The sequence below is a fragment of the Gopherus flavomarginatus genome, chromosome 20, assembly GCF_025201925.1.
Source record: "Gopherus flavomarginatus isolate rGopFla2 chromosome 20, rGopFla2.mat.asm, whole genome shotgun sequence".
NCBI lineage: Eukaryota > Metazoa > Chordata > Testudines > Testudinidae > Gopherus > Gopherus flavomarginatus.
In genome coordinates this window covers 16,790,295-16,818,187 of record NC_066636.1, presented here as the reverse complement: position 1 = coordinate 16,818,187, position 27,893 = coordinate 16,790,295, and the positions used below count along the sequence as shown (strand labels likewise).

At 53.2% G+C, this 27,893-nt stretch overlaps 1 protein-coding gene across 2 annotated transcripts in view; it reads left to right on the top strand.

The window, feature by feature from the left end:
- Positions 1–26,927, top strand: part of ARHGAP30 (Rho GTPase activating protein 30) — a 52,388-nt gene extending 25,461 nt beyond the window's left edge. Inside the window, exons 6-12 of one of the 2 annotated variants that reach the window (XM_050929797.1) lie at positions 285–412; positions 3,311–3,482; positions 4,064–4,161; positions 5,673–5,750; positions 8,970–9,458; positions 19,922–20,148; positions 20,945–26,927. In XM_050929797.1, the coding sequence (XP_050785754.1) occupies positions 285–412; positions 3,311–3,482; positions 4,064–4,161; positions 5,673–5,750; positions 8,970–9,458; positions 19,922–20,148; positions 20,945–23,023 (3,271 nt within the window). In that variant the 3' untranslated portion in view covers positions 23,024–26,927. Of the gene's footprint in view, positions 1–284; positions 413–3,310; positions 3,483–4,060; positions 4,162–5,672; positions 5,751–8,969; positions 9,459–19,921; positions 20,149–20,944 lie in introns of both variants that reach the window. The other variant, XM_050929796.1, reaches the window with a different exon arrangement.
- Positions 26,928–27,893: the final 966 nt, after the last annotated feature.

The following is a 27,893-nucleotide window of genomic DNA, read 5'->3' as shown; positions in this document are numbered from 1 at the left end:
CAGTAGAAGGGTGTGGGAAGGGGAGAGGAAACCATTTTAACAGGACATCCCCGTCTTGCCACATTCTCCCCAAACACCCAGGCGAGTTGCTCTGTGCTCCTCTGCCCACACGCATGGGGTCCCCTCTAGCAGCATGCTAGTCTCAACCCAAAGCCAAAGGGTGCCCCCCTGCCTGGAATCTCTGCCCCGCGGCAGGGAACGGGCAGAGTGTGAGGGAAAGAGGTGGGCCGGATCCCAGCAGCGTTCGCCTTCTCAGCCACACTTCCCCCATCCCTCCCCTCCAGATCTAAGGACATCGAGGCCTCTGGGTTCAATGGCACGGCTGCCTTCATGGAGGTGCGGGTGCAGTCCATCGTCGTGGAGTTCATCCTCAACCACGTGGAGCAGCTCTTCAGAGACGCCCCTCTCTGTGGTAGGTCCTTTGGTGCCCTGACCTGGTGCTCAGCCCCAGCAGCTCCGGGAGCTTTGCACCACCCAGGTCACCTGCCCCGTACGGAGGTGACTGGCAGGCCCTGCTGGACCTGGCTCTGTGCCACAGGGTCAGCCCAGCCCTTCCCCAGGATACAAAAGGAGCCGTGGAGAGAGTGCCCAGGAAGGGCTGCGGTCACTGGGGCTGGAGTCCTGGCTGCGGTGATGTGCAGTGTGCCTGTCCTGCCACCACTCGGAGAACACAGGCCCAACCTGGGATGTTACAGAATCATAGAATCTCAGGGTTGAAAGGGACCCCAGGAGGTAACTAGTCCAACCCCCTGCTCAAAGCAGGACCAACCTCAACTAAATCATCCCAGCCAGGGCTTTGTCAAGTCTGACCTTAAAAACCTCTAAAGATGGAGATTCCACCACCTCCCTAGGTAACCCATTCCAGTGCTTCACCACCCTCCTAGTGAAATAGTGTTTCCTAATATCCAACCTAAACCTCCCCCACTACAACTTGAGACAATTACTCCTTGTTCTGTCATCTGCCACCACTGAGAACAGTCTAGATCCATCCTCTCTGGAACCCCCTTTCAGGTAGTTGAAAGCAGCTATCAAATCCTGCCTCATTCTTCTCTTCTGCAGACTAAACAATCCCAGTTCCCTCAGCCTCTCCTCATAAGTCATGTGCTCCAGCCCCCTAATCGTTTTTATTACCCTCTGCTGGACTCTTTCTAATTTTTCCACATACTTCTTGTGGACACAGGACTCCAGATGAGGTCTCACCAATGTTGAATAGAGGGGAATGATCACATCCCTCGATCTGCTGGCAATGCCCCTACTTATACAGCCCAAAATGCCGTTAGCCTTCTTGGCAACAAGGGCACACTGCTGACTCATATCCAGCTTCTCGTCCACTGTAACCCCTAGGTCCTTCTCTGCAGAAGTGCTGCCTAGCCACTCGGTCTCTAGTCTATAGCAGTGCGTGGGATTCTTCCATCCTAAGCTTCTGTCACTTTAAGCTGTGGGGATCCGGACCTTAGCTTCTCTTTAGCTGAAGGTCTGTCTACACTGCAGCGTAAGCCTTGGGTTAGCAGAACTCGAGTTCGCAGAGCCTGGGTTTGTTAACCTAGGGCTTGAGTGGCTACACTCGTTTGTAATCCCCCAGGTTAGGAACGGGTTGGGGGAACCCTGGGTCCCGACTTGGGGCTCCAGCGTCTACACTGCATTATGCAGGCCTGAGTCCAGTGAGCCACCTGTATCCCAGACTCCCGAGCACCCTCCCAAAAGGTGACCACTCTAGCCCGTTGTGGGAAGACTCAACTGTCCAGAGGATGAAGAAAATCAGGCTGTGGGATGCTTTTGGCAGGCTCCCAGAGCAGCTGCATCTACACTGCAAAGCAATAGGACTTGAACTCTCCACGGTCCTGAGCACTTTGTGTGTAGACAGATGTGGGGGGGGGCTAGTCTTGAGCTCAAACCCTGGCCTTACATTGTCATGTAGACATACCCTAAGATGCTTCTGTGACCCCCTTCACCTTCGTGTAGAAGGAAATGGACGATTGCTTGGGCCCGGGCAGCGTCTCAGGGTATCAGCGTACGGAGTGGAGTCTCAGAGCACTTGCATTGGGCCGGCCGTGCTCCCGCTGCAGTCAGTGGTGAAATGCCCAGCACCTGCAAAGGGAGCCGAGTACGGCCAAGGCAAGCACCCATGGGTGTCACCACACCTTGGGTGCCAAGAGAGGGTGACTGCTGTTAATGTGCCCAGCGATACCCTGATCGGCCCCTAGCTTTGGGGATGGGGAAACCCTCCCCATCCATGGGGACACAGAAACAGGGACCTGGGCAATTTTACTCAATTCTCACCAGCCCCCTGAGCCTGGCTTTATCTTTCCATCTCTCATCTTCTCCCCTCTGCCCTGGTGGGCATGGCAAGTATTGGCCCCCTCATCTCTTCTGGTTCTGGCTCATCAACCTCCTGAAGCAAATTGGAGGGATCCTAGAAGATCTGAAGTATGAGAGGCATTGTAACGTGTTACCAATATTACACCAGCTGCCTAGAGGCCCCCAGCAATATCAGGATCCCATCATGGCAGGTGCTGCATAGACACATAGTGAGACAGTCCCTGACCCAAAGAGTTTTCTGTCTGAATAGACAGGTCAAAGTGGGAGGGGAAACTGAGGCACAGGGCGGAGCAGTGATTGCCCAAAGTCACCCAGTGAGATCAGTGGCAGAGCTGGGAATAGAACTCCGGTCTCCAAGAGTCTCAGCTGAGTGCTCTTGCCACTGGACCACACTGCCTCTGAGCTCATGGTGGTGTTGCCCCTTTGACCCGAGGGGGTTGCCAATATTCAAGGCCTTGTGGGGCTGTTTCCAATAAGAGGAGAGATCCGTGCTATGAGGCAGGGATATTCTTTGCTGGAATCATGTTTGTTTATAGACCATGTCCGCAGACTCCTGCTGTAGGAGAAACAACCAACAGCAGGGAGTTTCCTTTCTCAGAAATCACCATGTCTGTCCCTCCAGCAGCTCTGTGCCCAAGAAGCCCTGCCTCTCTCCTTCCTCCCGATATCACACTCACAACTGCTTCTCTGGCTTTTTTGCCCCCAACACTCACCACCTGCAGCCGTTATCCTCAGCCCCACTAGCCACCTGCATTAGCCCTGGCCTGGCCGTGCGGTTTAGTGCCTGGCTGGTCGCTCCCTTTGTCTCTAGCTGGTTTTACTCCCTTAAGCAGCTGGGAGGCTCCTTCTCCCAAGCCTGATGGCAGGCTCTTGGCTCCCATTGGCTGTGATTGTCTTTGGCCCCGAGACTCCCCGCTGGCAGCCACTGGCACCCACTCCTAGCCCCGAGAGCGCCAGCTGAATCATCCAGGTGTTTGTTTCCCCGTCCTAGGAAGTGACCGCGAGAACCTCCGGAAATCTCTCCTCCTGTCCGGCTTGGGGTTGCCAGGAGTCCACCCCGACAGCCAGACCATGTCCTACAACTTGCCCGCCATGTTGAACCAGGGAGACGGCCCACCACAGATCCGCCCCTACCACACCATCATCGAGCTCAACGACCACAAGTACGGGCCCCGTCCCTCCCCTCCCTTCTCCGTCTGGGCTTTACCAGCTGCCTGGGTTTAATCCCCAGTGCCCCGGGTGCAGATTGGTCCCCGGGAGCAGGGGTTGGAACGAGGAAATGCACCAAACGCTAGATGCTTTCTCACATCATCTGAGCTCTAATGCACCTGATTCCCCAGGGGGATGGTCCCTGACCATGTATAAACTGGGGCAGGCGGGAGGAGAAATGGAAATCGCAGGTCGGTGCCTGCTGGGCAAATGGCTGGCGAATCGACCAGCTCTGTCTGTAGACAAGTAGCACTGAGAGGCTCAATTCACTAGAGGGCGACAGTGAATATACCCACGCATGTGCCCAGGTACACACCGTGACAGGGTCAGAGATACACAAGAGCTGGACTAACACAGCCCACAAGGGAGCGCACGCAGAGCACCCGCACAGACCATGACGGAGAGTCCTGACGTGTCCCACCCCACAGGGCCCAGTGGTGCAAGCAACACCCACACCCCGCAGACACAGGCTCCCTCCACACTGGAGCCCCCTGCCTGTGGGTGCTGTTCTAACCTCTGCCATTCTTCACAGAAGAAAAGGCTCCTTGAAGGTAAAGAAATGGAGGTCGATCTTCAACCTGGGCAGATCCAGCAATGACTCCAAACGCAAGCTGGCCAAGGCAGAGGAGAAAGGTACGTGGTGGGGAGGAAGAGAACCGAGGGAGGAAACGGCAGGCTAGAAGAATGGAGAATGAGGGGTTAATTGGGTCTGGCTTTCTGGGGGCTCTTCCCTTCCTTACTGGTTTTGTTCACGCTCCCCATGCAACTGCTGGACTTTCCACGAGGGCCTTTCCCATGATGACTGGCCTCTGCTAACAGGAATAGCCCTGCCTGGAACTCGGAGTGTCCATCCCACGGGAAATCCCCACATTTTGGAATCTCCTTCTGTCTGAACAAAAAGCTGAAATTTCAAAATTCCCCACAAACCAAAATGTCTGGGGAAAAAATGGTTTGGAAAGATCCAAGCGCTTCTTTCTGATAAGGTGAAAGCGCTTGTTTCAGTGTTATAATAATGCAAAGCAATGCAATAGAATACAATACGATGCAATAGAATGAAATGAAATGCCATAGAATTCAATGCGATGCAATAGAATGAAATGAAATGCAATAGAATTCAATGCAATGCAATTAAAATGATAAAGTCTAAATGAAACATTTTGATATTTTTTCATCCAACACTTGGAGGAAATCGATATGATCCCCAGAGTTTGTGCATGTGCATGGGGGGCGGGAGGGTGTCTCCTCTGCAGAGTTCTGGGTCTGTGAGGTGCAGTGGGGATGAGTGGTCCAGGCTGGGTCCCATTTTCCCCCTCCCCCACTCAGTGCTTCAATCCTTACTTTGGCTGCTTCTGCAGCTGCTTGTACTAGCTGGCGTCTCAGGCCAGGTCTAGGCTTAAAAACTAGATTGACTCAGCTACGTCATTCAGGGCTGTGAAAAATTTTGCGCTCTGAGTGCTGGAGTTAGGTCGACCTGACCCCCAGTGTAGCCTTAGCTAACGCTTTCTGGAAAGGTGGGTTAACTACAGTGACGGAAAACTCCTTCCGTGGTAGGAAGCATCCATGCTATGGCACCACGGCGGCACAGCCGCTGTGCCTCTGTAGCGGCTGTAGTGTAGACCTGCCCTGAGAGTTTTCCATTTACTGTAAAAAGCGACAGAGTCCTGGGGCACCTTATAGACTAACAGATGTATTGGAGCGTGAGCTTTCATGAGTGAATACCCGCTTCGTCTGATGCATGTAATGGAAATGTCCAGAGGCAGGTATAAATATACAGGCCAGAATCAGTCTGGAGATAACGAGGTTAGTTCAATCCAGAAGGATGAGGCCCTCTTCTAGCAGCTGAGGTGTGAACACCAAGGGAGGAGAAACCCTCATCCTCCCTGATTGAACTAACCTCGTTATCTCCAGACTTGATTCTGGCCTGCATATTTATACCTGCCTCTGGAAATTTCCATTACATTTCTGACGAAGTGGGTATTCGCCCACGAAAGCTCATGCTCCAATACATCTGTTAGTCTATGAGATGCCCCAGGACTCTCTGTTGCTTTTTACAGATCCAGACTAACACGGCTCCCCCTCTGATACTTTCCATTCTCTGAAGGACATTCGCTGCTGTTCAGCTGTGTACTGTGTTTCTTTTGCAGACGACAAATCCACTAAAATGAGCTTGCGGCCGGCCAAAAGCATGGACTCCCTCAGCTCTGTGCCGGACACTAACGATGGTAGGTGGAGAAAGCCTGGGGCGTTGTAAAAATGTGCGGTTGGAAGGGACCTCGGGAGGCCATCTAGCCCATCCCCCCGTGCTAAGGCATGAGTCAGTTTCCCCAGACCACCCCTTATGGGTAGGGACCTACCAACTTCACGGTCTGTTTTGGTCAATTTCATGGGGGGCTGTGTAGGGCACCAAAATGGCTAGGGATGGCCCTGCCGGGAGCCCAACTCTGAAGTCAGAGCCATCGCTACCAGCAGCTCAGAGGTAAGGACAGCATGGTAGGGTATCGCCACCCTTACTTCTGCTCTGCTGCCTGCACAGCTGGGCTCTCAGCCAGCAGCCACCACTCTCTGGCCACTCAGCTCTGAAGGCAACACAGAGGTAAGGGTGGCAGTACCGCAATCCCCTGAAATAACCTTGTGACCTTCCTGCAACTCCCTTTTGGGTCAGGCCCCCCAATTTGAGAAATGCTGGTCTCCCCCGTGAAATCTGTATTGTATAGGGTAAAAGCACACAAGAGACCAGTTTTCATGGGGAGACCAGATTTCATGGTCTGTGACACGTTTTTCATGGCCGTGAATTTGGTAGGGCCTCCACTTATGGGTGTTTAGTATCAGAGGGGTAGCCGTGTTAGTCTGGATCTGTAAAAGCAGCAAAGAATCCTGTGGCACCTTATAGACACGGTCACAGGACCTAACCAGATCAGCCACACCATCACCGGTTCATTCACCTGTACCTCCACCAATGTAATATACGCCATCATATGCCGGCAATGCCCCTCTGCTATGTACATCGGCCAAACTGGACAGTCTCTACGGAAAAGGATAAATGGACACAAATCAGACATTAGGAATGGAAATATACAAAAACCTGTAGGAGAGCACTTCATCCTCCCTGGCCACACTATAGCAGACCTTAAGGTGGCCATCCTGCAGCAAAAAAACTTCAGGACCAGACTTCAAAGAGAAACTGCTGAGCTTCAGTTCATCAGCAAATTTGACACCATCAGCTCAGGATTAAACAAAGACTGTGAATGGCTTACCAACTACAAAACCAGTTTCTCCTCCCTTGGTTTTCACATCTCAACTGCTAGAACAGGGCCTCATCCTCCCTGATTGAACTAACCTCATTATCTCTAGCTTGCCTGCATATATGTACCTGCCCCTGGAAAATTCCGCTACATGCATCTGACGAAGTGGGTATTCACCCACGAAAGCTCATGCTCTAAAACCTCTGTTAGTCTATAAGGTGCCACAGGATTCTTTGCTGCTTTTACGGGTGTTTGTCTATCTCCCCTCTATGGTCCAGTAAGGACACCCACTGTCTCGCTTCTGGTTCCCTGGGAGTCACCCTTCTTGGGCAGAGAGGCGCAGTCCTCTCCCTCCTGACCAGGGTATTTCCAGTCTGCACGGCTCCCCACCTACACATCGTGAATTCCCCAGCACAGTCAGACTGCCTAAGCTGAGCTTCTTAACTTTTCTCCTCAGAGACAGTAAACAACATAATTGCCACAGTTAAGCTACCACACAGCAAGTATGTTTATTCTTAAGGGAAAAGCATTACAAAGAAAGGTATTAAAAACAATCAGAGAACCTACCGCATGCAGGTTAATAGCCAGAGATCCCTCCAACTCCAGCAAGGGCTCTGGCTGGAACAGTTCATCAAACCCAGCCAGGGGTTTTCCCGTGGCTACAAGTTCATAATTCCTTTTGCTCAGAACAAGAGCCCCATGAATCTGAGTTCCTCCTTTATGCCATTTAGGCCTTTTGATCCTGGGAATAGGTCATTTGTAGACAAAGTTCCCCTCCCCAGGGCGAAAATTTCCAAAGGTCGGGTCCGGAGATGGGTATTTGCCTTCCCCTCCTCCCAAGTATCGCCTAGGAAACCTACATAACGAACAGCTCGCTTCTCTCATAGCCCATTGTTTTCAAGAGTCCCTTGAAGCTCGTAACAAGGTTTACAGGAGCCAGGGCTCCTAGACAAGTGCCGTACAATCCCACCGACACCTAAACATGTGCATATTTAATACAACCAGTGCCTAAGACACTGAAATGTGAGTCGATCAGGTTGAACATTGTTCAGTGAGGGTTGTCCAAAATATTGCCAGAAATTGCCCTGCCTGCCGCGGTCTAACCAGTTCTTGGAGATCTCCTATAGCGAAGGTTGCCAATTTGGGTTGGACGTATTCCTGGAGGTTTCATCACATGACATAACTTCAGGACAATCCTAGAAAGTTGGCAACCCTAGCTATACCCTTTGCTTCTCTCCCCATTTCGGTTCAGTCCTCTGGAGAGGGTCAAATTGAGACCTGGGGCCTGATCCCCATTGGCATTACGCCCCTTTACACGGTTGCCTTCCAGGGTAAATCGGTCACACTTGAAGGCCCCTTCGGCTCTGCCGGAGTGATGAGACTGAGAATCGGGTCCCCTCTGTAATCTGGTGCAAATCCATTCCTTTCCCCCAGTGGTGCAGCTACTCACACCTGGTCTGAATCTGGCATCTGGCTTTGTGGGAGGACAGCCTGGTGGCTTCCTGGTGCCCCTGAGTTTAGCGATCGCTGCTGGACTTCCCTCTGTCTGCCTTGACATGCTCCTCAGCCTCATCCTGGCCTGGCAGGGACCAACTGCAGACCATCCCCCTTTCTTCCCCCCACGTCTTTCATGTGGAGCTGCAAGCTATAGAGACAAGGTTCTAGCTTCAGATCAAGAGGGAGCATTGCATGCTGGGACTTGTTGTCTCTGTGGGCAGCCCCTGTGTGCCACGTAAGGCCCTGGAACATTGTGGATATTTTTTGGCACACGTGTGGCAGCGTCAGTCACGGGTGATGTACCGCGTTTCCCGGAATGCGGTCAGCACAAGGTCGCTGCTGCGTGAACCGAGCCCCCCAGTTCCCCCCAATGGCTGCTGCGGTCTGACACTGCTGCGTGCTACAAGCAGCACTGAGACGGGTGGGCACGGATGCTCGCGTTCCATGTGCTGGCGGCTCTGGCTGCAGTGCTGCTTCTCCTGCTGCAATGAATCTTGGGGAAATGACGGTATTGAGTTAATGTCCTGATTCCCATGCAGACACCGGCATTTCACCGGGGCTTAGCGACACGGAGCAGGGCAGCTGCAGTGTCTTGCCCCGGTGCCCCTCTGTTTGGACACCCACCCTATTTGTGAATGTGGGGCAGGGTGAGTGCGTTACTCACCTCTCAAGTCTCTGGTCTGTCTCCCTCTTTGCATCTAGACAATGCCAGGCTGGGCAGGAAGAGATCACAGAAACAGGCCCCCCAGCGCCGTGAGAGTTTCGACAGCCCTTCCTCCCGGGAGGAGAGCTTTCTGGAGTCGGACGAGTACCCTGATGGGAAATTCCAGGGCGAGGAGGGGCAGCAAACATTCGAGTCTGAGAGCGAAGCCAGCGCCAAATCAGAGCCCACGACCCCCAAGGCCGGCCGGGCCTCGCTGGTGGGGGGTGCCCCTCAGGGCCGCTCGCCCATGACTGCGCGGAACCGGGCAGAGAAGTGTGCTGGGGTCCATATCTCCGTCCCCTTCTCGGTCACTGTCCCCTTCCACATCACCTCCAACATCTCCCTGTCCCGCCTGACCCGGGGGCTGGAGTGCCCGGCCCTGAGCTATAGCCCCTTAGACAAGGAGGCTCTGGAGAGATCGTCCAAGGAGCTAGAAGTAGAGGAGGGGCTGGGGGCTAAGACCCCCCTCCCCGAGGAAGATCACGTGGGTAAGCAGCTGGTTTGATTTTGGGTCTGTTTCACAGGCATGTTGAGGGGAGGGTCCTGTCTTGTCCCATCCTGCCACCATCCCTAGCTCTGCCACGCACCTGTTAGGTGACTTTGGCCCAGTCACTCCCAGATCCTCAAAGGTGTTTAGGTACTTAACACCCATTGGTGTTTGAAGATCTGGGTCATACTGCTGAATTTCCAAAGGTAGATACAGCATGAGACGGGGAGTCAGGAGACCCAGCCTGAAGTCCTGGCCCTATTGAAATCCCAACTCCTCTGAGGACCTGCATTTCATCCTTCCTTTCTATACCCAGCTCAGCCATTGGCCCCCTGGGTGGCCCCAATCCGTACCTCAGTCACCTCCTTGGGGAAATGCAAACAGCTTTGTAAAGTGCTTTGAAACGTATAGGTGAAAAAGTGCTAAAGAATTCTAAGGATGAAGGTTAATAAACTGCAGGCACCCAAACACCCAAGGAATGCCCCAAAATAATCCCTGGAGAAACACCAAGTCGTGATCAAAGTTGTCAGTGAGGGAGCATCCACAACCACTCTCAGGAAATTGTTCCAACTGTGAATTACCCTCACTCTTAAAAATGCCTGCCTGATTTCCAGTCTGAATGTGTCTAGCTTCAACTTCCAGCCGTTGGATCCTGTTCGACCTTTCTCCGCTAGACTGATGAGCCCATTATCGAATGTTTGTTCCCCACGTAGGTACCCACAGACTGTGATCGTCACCCCTTAACCTTTTCTTTGTTAAGCTAACTAGATGGAGCTCCTGGAGTCTGTCACTGCAAGGCAGGTTTGCTAATCCTTTAGCATTCTCGGGATTGAATTGCCTTAAATGGTCCTTAGAATATTAATAACCCAAAAAGCAAAAAACAACAGCACAAATAGGGACACTGTCAAATTAAAGATGAAAAATTCCCCACCTATTATAAATTATTCTTATTACTGTAGTGCAGTGGTTTTCAACCTTTTTTCATTGGTAGATCCCTAAAATGTTTTGAATACAGGTGCAGACCCCTTTGGAAATCTTAGACGTAATCTGCAGAGTTCCAGAGGTCTGTGGACCACAGGTTGAAAACCTCTCCCATAGTGCATGGACCAGGATTCTGTAGCGTCAGGAGCTGTACAAACCCCAGTTCCTTGTGTAAGGGGCTTAGACTCTAAGTACTACAGAGCAGAAAGAAATGTAAAGAATCTTGGAAGTCTAAAATACATTTCACCACTGACTTCTTTCTGTAAAATAGACAGACGTGTCAGTTTCACTTTCTGGTGTGACGCTCTGGGGATCTCCGGAGCTGGCATCAGGAGTGGCTACAGCTTGAATGAAAGAGTTACAGCTGCCTATGCGTGATGGTAACAGACTCGCATCCTTGGGCATAGAGTCAGGAAGGCTGGTAATACATGCTGGCCAGTGGGTTATGCGAGCACAGTGATACTCAGACCTCTGTGGTTCAGGAGCCAAATTAGTGATCAGCATTACCCCAAAGAGCCACTGGAGTGTGAATTCATTCTTTCATTTACTATATATCTGTTATTCTCACAGCAAAATGGCTGACCAAGTATTCTCCAATTGGTAACGGACATAGTAAAAGCGTCCTGCTTGGTTAATAACTTAGACTGGTTAATAGTTAAATCACACCGTGTTTTAATATCAGGTGCTGCGAAGAGCGGCAGGAGCCAGTGAACAAGCCACTTGCTGCTCCCGAGGCTCAGTCTGAGTGTCACGGAGCTAGCCCAATGCCCCGGTGTCGTGGTTGCACACGCCACAGGGGGTTGAAATCCAAATGAAAAACTGTTTCCGTTGGAATTGAAACAAAAACGATACTAACCCCAAATTGAATTGAAATGTGACTACTGATTTGGGGTTTTCTTACATTGTGTTTTGTACCAAACTCCTGCATTTTTTAGCCTAAATCGACCTGAATTTTAAGATCTCCTGAGCCCAAAACGTGCAATGATGTGAAAATTGCAAATAGATTTTACAGGTAAACTGACAAGCTGCTCCCCCTGCCCAGGGCCAAGTTCAGGTTTCTGTTTCTCTTTGCAGTAGCTGATGCACTGGGGCTGTGAGTAGAACCCTGCAAATCTGCGGCTCTCCACTTTATATCCGTGGACCATGTTTGCGCATCACTGATTGGATGCGGATGCAAATTTTGTGTCTGGGTAGGGCTCTAGCTGTGAGTGTATTTGCAACATTGTAGAATCAGAGAACTGGAGGGCTGGAAGGACATCTTGTCCTTTGCTCCCTGCTGAGGTAGGATCATGTAAACCCTGCCAATCCCTGACAAGTGTTCGTCCAACTTCTTCTTAAAAATCACCAGGCTGAGGATTCCACGGCCTCCCTGCAGGGCCACCCAGAGTGAGGGGCAAGTGGGGCAATTTGCCCCAGGCCCCAGAGGGGCCCCCACGAGAGTTTTTCAGGGCCTCTGGAGCAGGATCCTTCACCCATTCCAGGGGCCCCGGCTCCGGATTGTCGTCGTTGGTAATTCAGCGGCGGGGGGGTCCTTCCGCTCTGGGACCCGCTGCCGAAGTGCCCTGAAGACCCGCAGCGGGGGGTCCTTCTGCCTCGGGACCCACTGCCAAAGAGCTGGGTCTTTGGCGGTAATTCAGCAACGGGGGCCCCTCACCGCAGGTCTTCGGGGCACTTTGGCAGCGGGTCCCGGAGCGGAAGGACCCTCCGCCGCCAAATTACCGCCAAAGCGGGGTCCCGACACCGCCGAGGACCCCAGGCCCCCTGAATCCTCTGGGCTGGCCTGCCTCCTTGGGTCGCCTGTTCCAGAGCTTAGGGTTAGAAAGCTTTTCCTAATATCTATCCTAAACCCTTGCTGCAGTTTAAGCCAATCCTCCTTCTCCTGAACAAAGAGAACAATTTGATCACCACCCTCTTTACAACAAGCGACCTAGCACTAATTTCTGGGTGTGTCCTAATGCAGAACTGGGAGCCTTATGGTCCATTAAGTATTGTGAGGGCATCCGCTTCAACAGGGACCTGAGGTCAAGTTCAGACAGGGAAGCAGCTGTACATGTAGGGTGGCAGCTATAGAGGTAAGAAGCAGCAGCTCTCATCAGCTTTGAAGTGCCCTGCCCGAGAGGTGCTTTCAGCCAGAGAATTGGTTCTGATGCTGGATGGCTCCTGCCTTGTGTTTCATTGGTTGTGTGTGTTACCGCGCTGTATTTTGCAAGGGAATTGGATGGGTGATCAGGACTTTTCTGCTCCTGGAGTTGAATTAGACTTTTATCCCCAGCGGTTGTTGTGTTTTTAAGTGTTACCTGGACCTGTGTTTTTAAATTTCACCTCGCCGTTAGGACGAGGAACTTCTGAGATTAAGAACTAGAGGTCAGCCTGAATGAGAACCCTGGATCCAGAACCCTAGACTATGCGAAAGGCACTGGGACCATAGGCACTGACTCCAAGGGTGCTCTGGGGCTGGAGCACCCACAGAGAAAAATCAGTAGGTGCTCTGCACCTACTGGCAGCCAGGCTCCCCTCACCCCCCACCCATCTCTTCCTCCGCCCCTGAATGCGCCACATCCCAACTCCTCCACCTACCTCCCAGCGTTTCCCACCCGGCCACCTCCAAACAGCTGTTTGGCAGCTTTAGCACACTTGGGGGCGGGCGGGGGGAGCGGGAACGTGGCGCACGTGGGGGAGGAGGCGGGGAAGAGGTGGGGCCAGGGGCGATTTGGGGAAGGGGTTGGAATATTGGCAGGAGGGGGTGGAGACTTTGGGGAAGGGGTTGGAATAGGCACAGGGGTGGGGTGGGAAGAGGCAGGGGGCAGGGGCAGGGACTCATGGAAGGGTTGGAGTGGGGGGATAGGCTGGGGGAAGGGGGGGGTCAAGCACCCACAGAAAAGCGGGGAAGTTGGTGCCTGTGACTTGGACCCAAACATGTGTCCAGCTCGGTTTCAAATCATTTTTGCTTATGACCAGAGTTGACACGTAGGCTGCGTTGTGCTCTGCTGTGGCAGCGTCTAAGGACCTCAAGAAGGGATCAGGGCCCTGTAGTGCTAGGTGCTGTACATGCAAATCACAGAGCTAGCCCATGCCCTAGGGAGCTCACAGTTCAGCACAGACAGGACACAACAGAATCAACAGACACCCAGGCACGGGTGGGAGGAGATGCAGTTTGTTAGTCAACCGCAGCATCTCACTTCCCCATTCCGAGTCGAGGCAGCTCTGTGATGAGCCAGCCAGACCTCAGACCCACAGGCAGTATTTAGGGAACTTTCCCTTCCTCTACCCCATGTTGTTTCTGAATGTGCCTCTCTCCCACTTTCCTCCTCTGCCACAGATGCATGAGTAGGTTAGGACTTCACCTGGCCTTCCCCCCCTACACACATACAGTTGGCAGGCCTGTCGTCTCCTAGTCAAATTTGGCACAAGCTTTCCATCTCCACTGTGACGTTTGCCCAGCCCTGGCAAGTTTGCATGTCTCCGCATCTACTCCAAGGGAGTGGCAGGCTAGCCCAGTGGTTAGAGTGCCAGCCTGGGACTTCTGAGACCAACGGTCCTTTCCCTGGCTGGGTGACTTTGTGCGAGTCACTTTGTGTCTCGCTTTGCAATGGCGACAGTAGCCCTGTCCTACCTCACTGGGGAATTTGGAAGAGGAAATGTGCCCTACAGATTGTGAGGGGCTCAGACCAGGAGCACTGGAACGGGGGGGGCCAGGGAGACCCCCCCCCCACTTTTTACCAGCCGTAAGAGAGAGTGACGGGGGAGGGGGCAGAGAGGAGCAAGCAGTGCAGGGTCTTAGGGGGAAGAGTTGGCATGGGGTGGGCGAGAGGGGGGGCGTGAGGGCAGGGGCTTGGGGAGAAGGGGCAGTGTGGGGGCAGGGCCTGCGGGGGGCAGCTCAGCGTGGGGATGCCAGGCCGCAGTTCAGGCACCGGTGGCCCTCCCATGTTAAGGCACTTCCATCGCTCCTGCCTCAGATGCAGCGATGCCGGGGGCCAGAGCAGTATCACAGATAGTTGAAGTGTCTTCTTGGGGGGCAGCAGAGAGACCTTGAGGCTTCATTTGGACCGAGAGACCATCAATCATAACAAACAATGTGGTGTCCTTCTGCACCTCCCTGTGTCGGAGGGCTCCAAGAATTTCCCAGGCACTCATGAATGACGCCAGATGACAGCCCTCTGGGCTGAGGAGGTTGGTAGTGCTATCCCCATTGAGGGGCACAGAGGCATGACCTGCCCACCTGGATGCAGCAACGGCAGGTCTACTCTACAGAGCCTTGGCTGCTACAGGTGTGCCAGTAAAAAGAGTTCTTCACTCAGCATCGCCTCGCCACCTCCAAAAGCACGTGTGGCTACACCAGGCGTTTTGTTGGCACAGCTACACCAGTTAGGGCGGGTGATTTTTTTTCAGACTCCTGGCCGGCATCGCCATACCGGCAAAATGTTGTGGAGCAGCTCAAGCCTTGTCGATTAAGATGTCAGGGAAAGAGGGCTGTGAATGTAGCTGTTGTCATGAGTGGTGCTGTTACGCCAGCAGAAAAACCCCGTCTGCTGGCGTGAGCGACGTCTGGGCTAGAGGGCTGGCAGGTGTGGCTGGGCCGGAGCATCTCCGTAGCGCAGAGCATTAATCTGCGGCCTAGGTGGAAAGAGAACCCAGGTCTTCTGAATCCCAGATGGGCGTGGCAGGCCCCATTTCAGGACAGCACCCGAGCATACGCTTAGCTTTAAACCCATGAGTGGTTCTGCTGGATTCAAAACTCAAGCACATGTTGCTGGGCTTTGCTGAATCAGAGCCTTAGCCACTAGGCCAGTAGTTCCCAAATGGGGGAGCATAAACCCCCAGTGTCCACATAACACTTAGTGTCAGGGCTGGGACATCGGCAGCTGGGCTTAGTGATTAACACAGGGTGGGGGGCAGGGTCCCCACAGCAGTCAGGGTTCAGAACCAGGCGGCCTGGAGCTGAGGTCAGGAATGGAGAGTCAGGGCACAGGAGGAAACCGAGAGGGGGTTAGCACTAGGTGAGCAGGGCAGAGCCCAGGTGTACAGGCAACTTTCTCTTCCACCTTCTTGCTCAAATAGGGGCAGAGGGCCAATCAGAAGCTCCAGTGTTCCACCAACTGGGGGACCCAGGAGTAGACCCTTCTAGCTGAGCTGGGCTCCAGAGATTCCCAGTTCAAGGTGAGGCCTCTGCATAGGTGCCGACTTCCCCTTTGGCTGGTGGGTGTTCAACCCCACCCCCCTGCCCCACCTCTTCCCACCCCTGCACCACCCTCACCTCACCCCTTCTCCAAAGTCCCCACTCCACCCCCCCTTTTTACCACCCCAGCCCCACCCCTTTGCCCCATTCCACCTCCTTCCCCCAAGTCCCCACCCCTGCCCTGCCCTGCCTCTTCCCCACCTCCTCCCGAGTGCACTGCATCCCTGCTCCTCCCCCTCCCTCCCGGAAAGTCTTAAGCACTGCCAAACAGCTGTTAGGTGGTGGTGGGGGGCCGGAAGTGCTGGGAGGGAGGAGCAGGAACATGGCATGCTCGAGCTGGGGGAGGTGAGGAGGCGGGAGCTTGTCTGCCGGTGGCTGTGGAGGCCTCTAGTTGGTTGGGTGAAGGCTTGGAGCATGATGACCCTCCCAGGACTCCTATAGACCTGGGTTTGTGACCTGTGGGTCATGACACTTCGGGGCTGGTCATAGGGTGCTTAGCTGCCTCCTTGTTCCCACCTGCTCAACTGCATTCAAATAACAGCTAGACTGGGTCAGACCACTGGTCCAGCTAGCCCAGTTTCATATCTCTGAGAGTGGCCCATGCCAGATGCTAGAGGGGATGAACAGAACAAGGCAATTATTGAGTGATACATCCATGGTCATCCAATCTCAGTTTCTGGAGGTTTAGGGACACCCAGAGCATTGAGCATCCACAATGACTCCAAGACCTCTTTCCTGAGTGGTAACAGCTAATTTAGACCTCATCATTTCATATGTGTAGTTGAGACGATTTTTTTCCAGTGTGCATTATTTTGCATTAATTGACATTGAATTTCATCTGTCATTTTGTTGCCCAGTGACCCAGTTTTGTGCGGTCCCTTTGTAACTCTTCAGTCAGCTTTGGACTTAACTATCTTGAGTAATTTTGTATCGTCTGAAAACTTTGCCATCTCTCTGTTCACCTCTTTTTCCAGATCATTTATGAATATGTTGAAAATACTGGTTCCAGTACAGACCCCTGGGGGAACCTACTATTTACCGCTCTCCACTGTGAAAATGGACCATTTCTTCCTACCCTTTGTTTCCTATCTTTTAACCAGTTACTGATTCATGAGAGGACCTTCCCTCGTATCCCATGACTGCTTACTTTGCTTAAGAGCCTTTGATGATGGACAGTGTCAAAGGCTTTCTGAAAGTCCAAGTACACTGCATCCACTGGATCACCCTTGTCCACATGCTTCTTGATATCCTCAGAGAATTCTGATAGACTGATGAGGCACGATTTCCCTTTACTAAAGCTATGTTGACGCTTCCCCAATATATTGAGTTCATCTATATGTCTGATAATTCTGTTCTTTACTCTAGTGTCAACCAATTTGCCAGGTACTGAAGTTAGGTTTACCGGCCTGGAATTGACGGGATAGCCTCTGGAGCCTTTTTAAAAAATAGGTGTTGCATTAGCTACCCTCCATCATGTAGTACAGAGGGTGATTTAAGTAATAGGTTACAATGTGCAGCAGCAGCCAAAAACACTAACAAAATGTTAGGAACTATTAGGAAAGGGATAGATAATAAGCCAGAAAATATCATAACACCATTATATAAATCCACGGTACACCCCAACCTCGACTACTGTGTGCAGTTCTGGTTGCCCCATCTCAAAAAAAGATGTATTTGAATTAGAAAAAGTAAATTGGAAAAGAGTCAACATGGCTTTAGTAAAGGGAAGAGCAACAAAAATGATTTGGGGTCTGGAGCAGCTTCCGTATGAGAAGAGATTTAAAAGACTGGGACTGTTCATCTTGGAAAAGAGACAACTAATGGGGGTATGATAGAAGTCTATAAAATCATGACTGGAGAAAGTGAATAAGGATTTACCCCTTCACATAACACAAGAACCAGAGGTCAGCCAATGAAATTAATAGGCAGCAGGTTTAAAACAAACAAAAGGAAGTCATTCTTCACACAACACAGTCAATCTGTGGAAATCCTTGCCAGGGGATGCAGTGAAGGGCAAAAATTTAACTGGGCGCCAAAACTAAGTAGCTAAGTTCCTGGAGGATAGGTCCATCAATGGCTGTTAGCCAAGATGGTCAGGGAAGCAACCCCATGCTCTGGGTGTCCCTAACTTCTGACTGCCAGAAGCCGGGATTGGGTGACAGGGATGGATCACTCAATAATTGCCCTATTCTGTCCATTCCTGCTGAAGCATCTGGCACCAGCCACTGTCGGAAGGCAGGATATTGGGCTAGACGGACCATTGGTCTGACCCAGTCAGGCCATTCTTACATTCACCAAGGGGGAGGACAAGAAAGAATCATCTTAGATTGCAGCAAGGGAGTTTCAGTTGGATCAGTAGGAACAATTTTCTAACTGTGCAGACCCAGAATCAGGCACAGGAGAAGCTGAGCAGAACTTCAAGGCAAGGGAGCTGGACCTAATCACTTCTCCTGGATGTCTCCTTCCTTCCTTCCCTCCCTCTCTTGGGCAGCTTCTTTCCAGCACAGAGCTCTTGATGCCCTGGGGCCCCATTGAACTGGATTTCTCTGGCCAAGTGTGTGCCCCCCAAAAGAGCCAATGCCCCCAATTCTGTTGAAGGTCCCAATGGTCTCCTGCTCCCCATCCCCAACCAAAGGCAGAACAAGACCCAGTGGCTGGAAGTTAAAGCCAGGCACGTTCCAGTTAGAAATAAGGCAAATTTCTAACAGTGAAGGTGGGTAACCACCAGAACAAGCACACAAGGGAAGTGATGGATTCTCCAGCTCGAGATGTCTTTGGATCTGGAGCAGGTGCCTTCTGGGAGACATCCTTTAGCCAAACACGTTACTGGGCTCAACACAGGAGGAAGGGGGTGAAATTCTACAGATCAGACTTGATGATCTAATGGTCCATTCGGGCCTTAACATCTACAAACTTCCCTTCCCCTTTTACATATTTCATTAAAAAACCCTCAAATTTTGGATATTTAAACAAAGCTGCTACAGGCGCCAGAGACCTGCTGCACAGGAGAAACCCCCAAGTCCTGGGACCTTGCTGCTGAATTTCCAGCTAGCTTGTTCTAGAGCATACAGAGCCCTGGAGATAACGTGACACTCCCCAAGCGTCCAGAGGGGGCGGTGGCCACGGAGACAAATTATTCTGGGCTAACCTGTGAACGTGATGAAGTTAAGAAAGGGGGAATTTAGGCTAAACTTCTCTGCTGATGTAAAGGGGTGCAGCTCCATGGACTGCAGTAGCATTTATTCACCCAGTTACACCAAGAGAGAATTTACCTCCCACTGAAGGTCTGTTGGCCAGTGGAACAGTCTCCGAGGGGAAGTGGTGGGAGCCCCATCCCTTTGGGACTAAGCCTGGAGAGGACAAAGCTGGGGTGGATTCTCTGCCTTCATCTGCACCCGGTGAGCTGCTTAGACAACAGAAATCGAGTGGAGACCTCCCACGACTCTCCTGCTCCGGCCAAGTCGCCGGCAGGTACAAACTAAACAGCCACAGCTGGCTCCTACACCTCCCACTCCAGAGCCATGGGCATAGAGGGGGCATATCGAGGTGCAAGGAAGTGTGTTGCAGTGGGAAGACACCAGCAATCTCCACCTGGTGTATCATCTCCTGTACATTAGACCATACCCAGCTAGCATGATAAAGCAGATTCCAAGCGGCTCTGGCTTGTGTCATGGGCGAGAATCAGGGAGCCAGGACGGTTTCTCTGATGTCTCCCCATCCCCTCCGCCCCCTAAGTTTGCTGTGTTGGGCAAAAGCTAGGCTCCCACTGACAGCCTGCCAGCAATCCTACTGCAGCCCTTTGGGGGGCATAGGGAGCAGGACGGGACCTGAGAGGGCTTTCCCATCTTTGCTGGTGGTTCCTGGCATCAGGTTTTGTTTTGGAACGGAAACGCTGGGTAACGTAACTCTGATGTTCCTGCACAGGTTGGTCAGCATGGGGATTGAACCTGGGATCTCTGAGCTCATCATGCATGAGCACCCATTGCCTGAACTAAGAGACTTAGCCAAGGCTGCAGTAGGCTCATCAATTTTAAACTGGCCTAGTCCCTGCTAGAGCGGGACAGAAAACCACACTGAGTAGGCATAGTTCACAGTAACTTCTGTACCACTCCTGCCATGGTAACTGGCTGTGGTGGCTGATTCCTTTGCTGCTTTTGAACAATCTTGGGGCACGGAGGCCTAGTCTTCTCCTGAGCCCAAGGCTGGAGCCCAGACCTGTGAGGAACGACTGTCCCACATCACCCCCTTTAGCTAGAAGGGCTGCGGGGCACCTTGCTGAATCCATCTTCTGTGTTTAATTCTTGAAGCAGATACAAAGCCGGTGAGTGCTCTGGACTCAGAGGAGAACAGGCTGTCCATGGAGGTGCAGGACTCCTTCTCATTTCTCGACAACCAGGATACCTGGCAGGACTGTGGCACAGAAGGCGACCAGCCAGAGAAGAGCTTGCTGGAAGAGACCACCTCCGATTTTGCTGGGGACATGCTGGAGGGCTTCCAAGGAATGGATGACGACATGGAGAGCAGGTTCATGAATGTAAGTTTCCAGTCGTGCTGAAATCTAGATCCTGGCCTTTAGCACCAGCCGTGTGTTAGAAACTGAAGCAGTGAGCTAGGATTTGTAGGAAGAGTGAAACGGATGGCTAGACAGAGAGGTGTGCATGGGGGTAGACAGACAGAAAGCTAGAGGGGTGTGTATGAGGACTGACAGACAGACGGGTGGGTGTGAGGATGGGCAGACAGACAGATGTATGGGGAGGAAGGGAGAAGAGAGGCATGGCTGGATGGATAGCTAAACGACTGTGTATGGGGATGGACAGACAGACAGAGGGGTGAGTAGGAGGATGGATAGATTAGATAGACGGACAGGCAGACACTCCAGATGATAGATTGTATTACGCAGCTACTGCTTCCTGTAGACACATTTGTACCAGGTATGTGACCTGTAATTAATCGGTCCATTGTTTCAGCCCCCTGTAGGAACGCTGTCCCCTCATTACTACATGCCATCTCTGTAGCACCCTTTGGGTGCTAGGGAAGGAGGCAGTGCCCCTCATCCATGCCCCCCAGCCACCTCTTCCCACTCCCAGGAGAGCCTGGGAAACCAGAGAGGCAAATTCTGGCTGGGACAGGCCTGGTGGGGAAGTGAATGCAGAGCAGAGGGGCCCTGGCTGAGAACCCCGTGCCAGCTGTGCCCACTGCTCCCCCTCAGGGAAACTGGAGGCTGTTAAAACCTCTATCAGCCAAATCAAGGCCACGTGCCAGTGACGGCGCCTGCGGTCGTGGTGTGAATGGCCTGCTTAGTGACTCTTCTGCGTGCTCTCAATCCCTAGCTGGAGTTCTCGGTGGAGCCGCCCCCGGAGTACCTCTCCATCGAGGAGTGCATGAACGAGGAGCAGTACTACATGGCCACCAGCTGCTCCGACACCGAGGAGCTCTCCAAGGAGACAGACTCCGAGGAGGTATTCCTGAGTGCCTATGATGACCTGAGCCCCTTAGCTCCTGACCTAGAGAAGTTGCGACAGCTCGGTGCGGAGCATGGGTGGGATGTGCCTCTCCCAGAGGGGGCGCTGGGTGGCGAAATGGCTCAAGAGATGCTGAGCAACCAGCCCCCAGGACCTGTTGAGGAAGGGCCATTAGCTAGCGACACCAACGGCTCCTCTTTGACCAAAGAAGGCAGCAGCACCAAGGTGCCTCTGCCAGACGGCCCTCGTGCTCCAGAACTAGCCACACCACATGGGAGCAAGGCAGCCGCCGAAGAGCCCCACAGCGCCCTTCGCCAGCCAGAGGGGCTTGAAGGGGACGGGGCTGAGGGAGGGGCTGTGGAGCCCAGCCCAGCCATCCAGCGAGAAGAAGACATAAAGATCACAGGGGGCGATGGTCTGGAAGCAGGCCCTGGCCCACCCAGAACTAAGCCCACCACTGATGTAGTGCCAGTGCAGGAGCACCAGGGCACATGGGCTCCGGAGAGTGAAGGCCACGGAGCCCAAGCCAGCCATGCCGGAGATGAGCAAGTGCAGGCCCCGAGGTTAAGGGAGGCAGAGCTGGCTCTGTGTGCTCAGAGCCATGAGGCCAACAGACGTGCCCCAGAGGAAGTGAGAGCGCAGGAGAGTCAAGGGGGCTCGGTTCCTCCCATGCTAGAGACCAAACAGCCAGAGAGTAGAAAGGACCCACCTCAGCCTCTTGAAATGAAGACCGCACCTACCCTCTCACTGGGATCAGGGCTCGAGCCCCCTGTTGTCCCCATATGTGAGAGTGGCCCCATGTCCACTGCCCCCTTTCTAGAGACAGACCTCGAGACCACCGCTGTCCCCCTGGATCAGAGTGGTCCCCAGGCCTCCATCTCCTTGCTAGGGACAGGCCATGAAGCCCCCACCGCCCCTGGATATGAGAGCGGCCCCGAGGCTGCTTCTTTGCTTGAGACTAGCTCGGATCTTGCATCCTGGTCTGATGCTTCCCTGTCGCTGGGGAGTGGCCCCACAAGCCTTCCCCTGGAATCTGGGCCACTGAAGCCCGTACACCTTCCCGTTCTCCCCGAGCCTGACACGCTGGCTGGGGTGCGCCCCAACGGCAGTGCCCCCATGAGAGTCACTTCCAGCACTGTTCGAGTCCAGCAGGTGAAATCCGTCCCCATAGTGCCCCCCAAGCCCCAGTTTGCCAGGATGCCTCCTACCGTGAAGATGAAGATGCACCTGGGTGAAGCATCCACGTGGCCCAAGCTCTCTGCTTCAGAGAAGAGCTCTGGCAGTGGGGAGACCAGCCTGGGGAAGGGGGCCTCTCTCCAGAGGCAGTCGCACCCTGTCAGCCTGGGTGTGTCCTGCCAAGTCGCAGAGGTCACAGAGTCGAACGAGGAGTGTTCCCCGCCCGGCCCTGTGGAGAAGTGTCCCAGCAGCACAAAGAGCCATGAGCTCCCCGAGACTTCCCTCCAGAAGCAGAGGCAAGCCAGCTGGCGTAACGGCGGCAGCATGTCTTTCGACACGGCAGTGGCCCTGGCCAAGGAGAGGCACTTGGCCCAGGCCCCGGTTCGGAGGATGCAGACCTATTGCGTGGGGGATGGTCGGGAGATGCACGGCATTCCCAAGGTGGAGAAGCCCCTGCCGTTCCCCAGGCCTGCCCTAAAGCCTGTGGGCCAGCGCTCCCTGAGGCCGCTGAGCTGCACTGTTGCGCTATTATCTCCAGACGCCCCGGCTATGGCCATGCACCCACCCCTGCCTGACACGGCCTGCGAACCACGCCTGGTGCCTGGCCAGGAGCCGCTGCCCTTCGCCCAGGAGCCCACAGCAAGGAGCAGGCTGAGCATGCCTAGGCTTGGCCAGCGACCGTCAGACGTGGAAGAGGCAGTGGGGCCTCTCCCGCAGCTGCGGCGGTCGCTGGCTTTTGAAATCAGGGACTGTGGAGGGTCGGAGTTGTGAGGGAGCGGCGGGGACAGTTCCATGCTCATTGACTGGTGGGCTGCCAAATCTCAACCAACATGGGTTACTGCCTTAACGCACCATCCTGCACCCGCTGTTCCGAGTCCAGTCCTGCTACGGGTGGCTGGCACCGGACGACTGGGGCTGGGAGGGTTGGGTTGTGCAGCAGGAAGAAACATCGTATGGTTCGGGGAGAGGGTCTGCTTTCCAGGAGCAGCCTCTCCGAACTGCCATGGGCCACATGAGTCCCAGCCTCAGCCAGAGCTAACGCTGTTCAGACACGATCGTTGAGCCAGCCATTCCCTCCGCGTCTCCTCCAGAATAGTGATGTTCATCTTCCGTGCAGACGAGAACAATGTCTGCTCCAGCCAGCTAGATCCACTTCCACCAGGGCTGAACCTGGCCCAGCTTGGCATTGGGTGGGTGGGGAAAGCCATGGGGCTGGTGCTCCTGTGAATAATTCGAGGCTGGATTCTCCAACGTGCTGAGAACTCACAAAACCCACTGGGAGCGGCAGAGGGCCAGCACCTTTGAGTGAGGTCACCAGTTCCTATCTCCATCCCCGGCTGAGGGAACGCCAGCCCTGGAGACCAGGGGGTCATGATTTTTAAAACAAGAGCAGCGGAGGGTCTCTCCAGAGACTGCCCTGGGCTGAAAAACCACAGCAATCTTGCTCCCAGCTCCCCCACCCCTTTGCAGTCATCTCCTCTTTTGCTTTTAGGAAATAAACAGGTCAAGAAAGTTTCCTCTCTCTTGAATTCAGCCCCAGGACTTTCCCCTGCCTCCTGTTAGTCTGCAGCCCTTAGCCACAGGGACCGGCCTGCTAGGTCACAGAACCTTTCATTGCTAAACTTGCAGCCCACCCGGGTGGGTTGTAACTTAACAGCAGCTGCTGATGGTTGTTCCTGAAACAATGTAGGACAATCAGCTGTTTATAGCCAGCTTCTTGTAATTTCAGAGAAACCGCTGGCACTGCTTATTTGTGGTCGCCAGGCTCAACAGAGAGGCCAAAGAATGAACCAGCCATCGGTGGCTGGGCTCCTTTCTGATGCTCCTCCAGGGCACGGTTAGCACATACATAGGAGATCTTGCACCTCTGCAGCCCAGCCTGTCCCTTTTCTCTGGGCAGATAGCAGGTGTCTGTGCAGGGACACTGCCTAAATCCCTAGAAAATCTACTGTAGGAAGTGAGCCTGAATCAGCTGGTTGCTGGGCTAGGTGGGACATAGAGTCCATGGCCACCTCTAACGTCCATCCTTCTGCTGCCTGTCATTTATGAATGTGGCAGCTGAGTCCTTGGGTTTCCACTCACTTTTCTCTCCATGTTGCTCCATTAGTAATCTTATTTCATTGGTCTCTTTGGGTTCTCCAGTCTCTTGTTAATCTGAGATGGCAGCTGGGTTGGGTATGACAACGACTTGTAGCTACCGTACCCTATCACGGGATAATAAAAATAGTTTGGAAAAAATCTGCGCAGTTGTGGTGATGGCTTTTAAAACGAGATCCTCTGGCCCTGTGCTGCTGAGTCCTCCTGAATGGGCAATCCAGAGACGCCACGCCAGAGCAGGGCACCGCGAGTGCTTGGGTTGAACTGGGCCGAACGGGGTCATGTCATGCCTTGCCGATACAGTGCAGAAAGGGCTCATGTCACTTTAAAGGGTGTGGAAATGAAATGAGTTCAAAAGGCGAGGCCAGTGGCACTGCCAGCTAGGCCTTCTGTGGACAAAGAGCTGGGTTCAAATCCTGTCTGATTTGAAAATGTGTGTGCATTGAGGTAGGGGGGTGCACTCCCCACGTCCAACCTAGTAAGAGCTGGGGCCTTCATCCCCATTGGCTTGCCTCACCAAAACCACTCAGGCCCTGATCCTGCAAGGAGCTCCACATGCCCAGCTCCCTGTGCTGAGCCTGTTGATTCAATGGGACTCTGCATGGGCACAGGGGCCTGCCCACCTGGAGCCATTGCAGGATCAGGGCCAATGCTTGGTCTCATTGGGCTGAAGCGCTCATGGGATAGCCAGACTGGAGTAGCAAGGAATGGCACAGGCCAGGCAGTAGGTGTTTCTGCTGAGCTGGTTGGACAGGAGCTAGGCTCACTGAAGGTTCCACAGCAGCAGAACTACGTGAAGCCCCGGACTGGAATAGGTGAGGACAGTGGGGCAGGAGTGAGGTTTTAAAAATAACGGGCCTGATTCTCATTTCCTTCTGCCTGATTCTCATTTCCTGTTCCCCCTCCTCTGGCAGTGCCCAGGAGTCTTAAGGCGAAGGGGAAAGATGATTAGAGTTAGACAAAAAAATTTAAAAGAAGCCCTGTCCAAGGCTCTAGTCATCCCTGCTATAATTGAGAAAATTGAGGGATAGCTCAGTGGTTTGAGCATTAGCCTGCTAAACTAAGGGTTGTGACTTCAATCCGTGAGGGGGCCATTTAGGGATCTGGGGCAAAAATCTGTCTGGGGATTGGTCCTGCTTTGAGCAGGGGATTGGACTAGCTGACCTCCTGAGGTCCCTTCCAACCTGATATTCTATGAGATCACCCCGCCGCCCTTGCCTGATGTCTCACCCACCCCCCCCCCCCCCCCCGTGTAGCAGCTGGTGTAAACAGATGTGTCCTGCAGTAGGCCCTGAAGGCCAATAGACCTGGGCTATTTCAGGCCAGTGGCGAAGGCTGGGATCGCAGCTGCAGCAGGATGGTCTCTCTGGCAGCAAAGTCCCAGCCCCGCTGAGGCTTTATCGACCAAACTCAGCAGGCTCAGATTCAGTCTAGACGCCAATCAGCGCAGATCACATTGCACCAGTGACTTGCTGCTTAGGGAGCCAGGTGCCGCATTCTGCACTTGCTTGACTCTCCAGATGGGCCCCAGGCATGGCCCCGTGGAGATCACATTGCAGCAACGCAGGCTCATGCTGGCCAAACCACGGATTATGCTCGTGGCCCCCACACCTGGAAGAAACGGCTGCAATCTCCTGGCCAGGTGCAGAGAGGAAAAACACTCCTGGGTCTTGCTGCTATCAGATCATCCCGCTGCGGCTGAAGATCCACTACGACCCCCAGATTGCGAACATCAGGTCCCAGGCGTTGGGCACATGCCCCCAGTCAGAGTGGGAGATACTAGCCTTGCTTTCCCATCTAGTTGCTTTCCCTGTCCTACCTGCATCACCTCAGTCTGATCTGGATTGAGCTTCAGCCAGCTCGCCCTCATCTCTCTGATTCCCTGGGCTAGACAGCTAATAGCACTGGCTGAATCAAATACTGAGCATCCTGAAGGCACTGCAGCCCATGCCTCCTTCCTAGCCCTTCCCATGGCCCCACATTCCTACTGAACAGGAGGGCAGACAAAATGCACCTCTGCAGAACCTCCCATGAGGTGAAGAGAATTCAGCCCAGAAACAGGAACAGAGCCACCGACGAGCAGCATTGTCTATCCCTGCTGCAGTGTAACATACACCTGCTTTAAGGGCCTGCCACAGTGGAGTAAAAGGGCATTGGTATAAATGAGAATCAGACCCTACCTCGGTACTTGGGTCTGGATTTTAGGAGGGGTCCTTACTGGAGCAGGACGAATATGAGGGGGAGATAATAAATTTGCTGAAAAGTGCATTTTTTCAGGGCACCAAACCTATGAATGAATTCAGGGCAAACTGGGCAAAGAGGTTTGACAAAAGGAAAACAAAAATCAAAGAAGCGGAAACCGTTCCTATGGAAAGGCACCATTTCAACTTTTTGTTTCAAGGGAGGGTTTCATTTAGCTGATTTATTTCCTAAAACGAAAACAACAAAAAGGGTGAAAACTATCTGAAACGACCTGACACACCAAATACCGACAACAGTTATTTCAGGTCAAATCAAACAAACCAACAATTTATTTTGCTTTGGTGAGAAAAAATAAAAATCTTCAGTTTTGGTTCAAGCCAAGCCGTTTTTTGGTTTTGTTTTGATTTTTTTTTTTGGTCTGAGGCCAAACCAAATGAGGTCTATTTGGGTGGCTAAACACCCAGCAGAGGCCCAAGCTCAAGGCAGGGAATCCAGCCTGAGAGTGCTCTGGGGCTAGAAGGGTGAAACATAATACTATTGTCCCAGGGTGGTGCAGGGTGGTCCCCTGGCACACCCCCTGTGGTCAGGCATGGTGCTACGCGTCAGCTCCTGCCTCAGTTTCCCTTCACCTGGGGCATAAACAAGTCCAAGTAGGGTTTCCGCTATTAAGGAGTGTCCTCTTCAACGGGACTCACTTATTTAATGGAAAAGCACAACACAAAGACATAACGGAAAGCTTCATGCAGCTGCTCCACCAGATCCCCACCGCCCTGGGACAATCAAGCTTATGTTTCACTCCTCTAGCCCCAGAGCACTCTCAGGCTGGATTCCCTGCCTTGAGCTTGGGCCTCTGCTGGGTGTTCGGCCAGGTGCCAGTTTCTTCTTGCTGCGCCAGACCCTGGTAGCTCCCCCAGGAGGTCCCACGCCCAGTTTGTTCTCCTGGCATGCTCTGGTCCCTTGCCTGAAAGTCCGTTCTTCTCTCCCTAAACCTCTATTCTCCAGCGAGATGAGACGCCACTGGGAGTCACTTCCGAACCAGCTCCCCTGAACAGTCTCTGTCCTCTGAACCTTTCTCTGCTCTGGGGCTAAATTCCTCCTTGAGTCCTCATAAGCCCAACACCTTCTTATCTAATTAACTGCCTGCCCAGCTAGTGAGGCTATTAACTCACCACAGGTAGATCTGGGTTGGTTCATTCCCCTTAGTGGAGTTTGACACAGATAGACTGGGTGCCTCACCTGCTCAGGGGCCAGCCCCTATGCCAAGGTCAATAACATTATCCCCATTTGACAAATGCAAAAACTGAGGCACAGGGTGGCATGGTCACTCAGCAGATCAGAGACA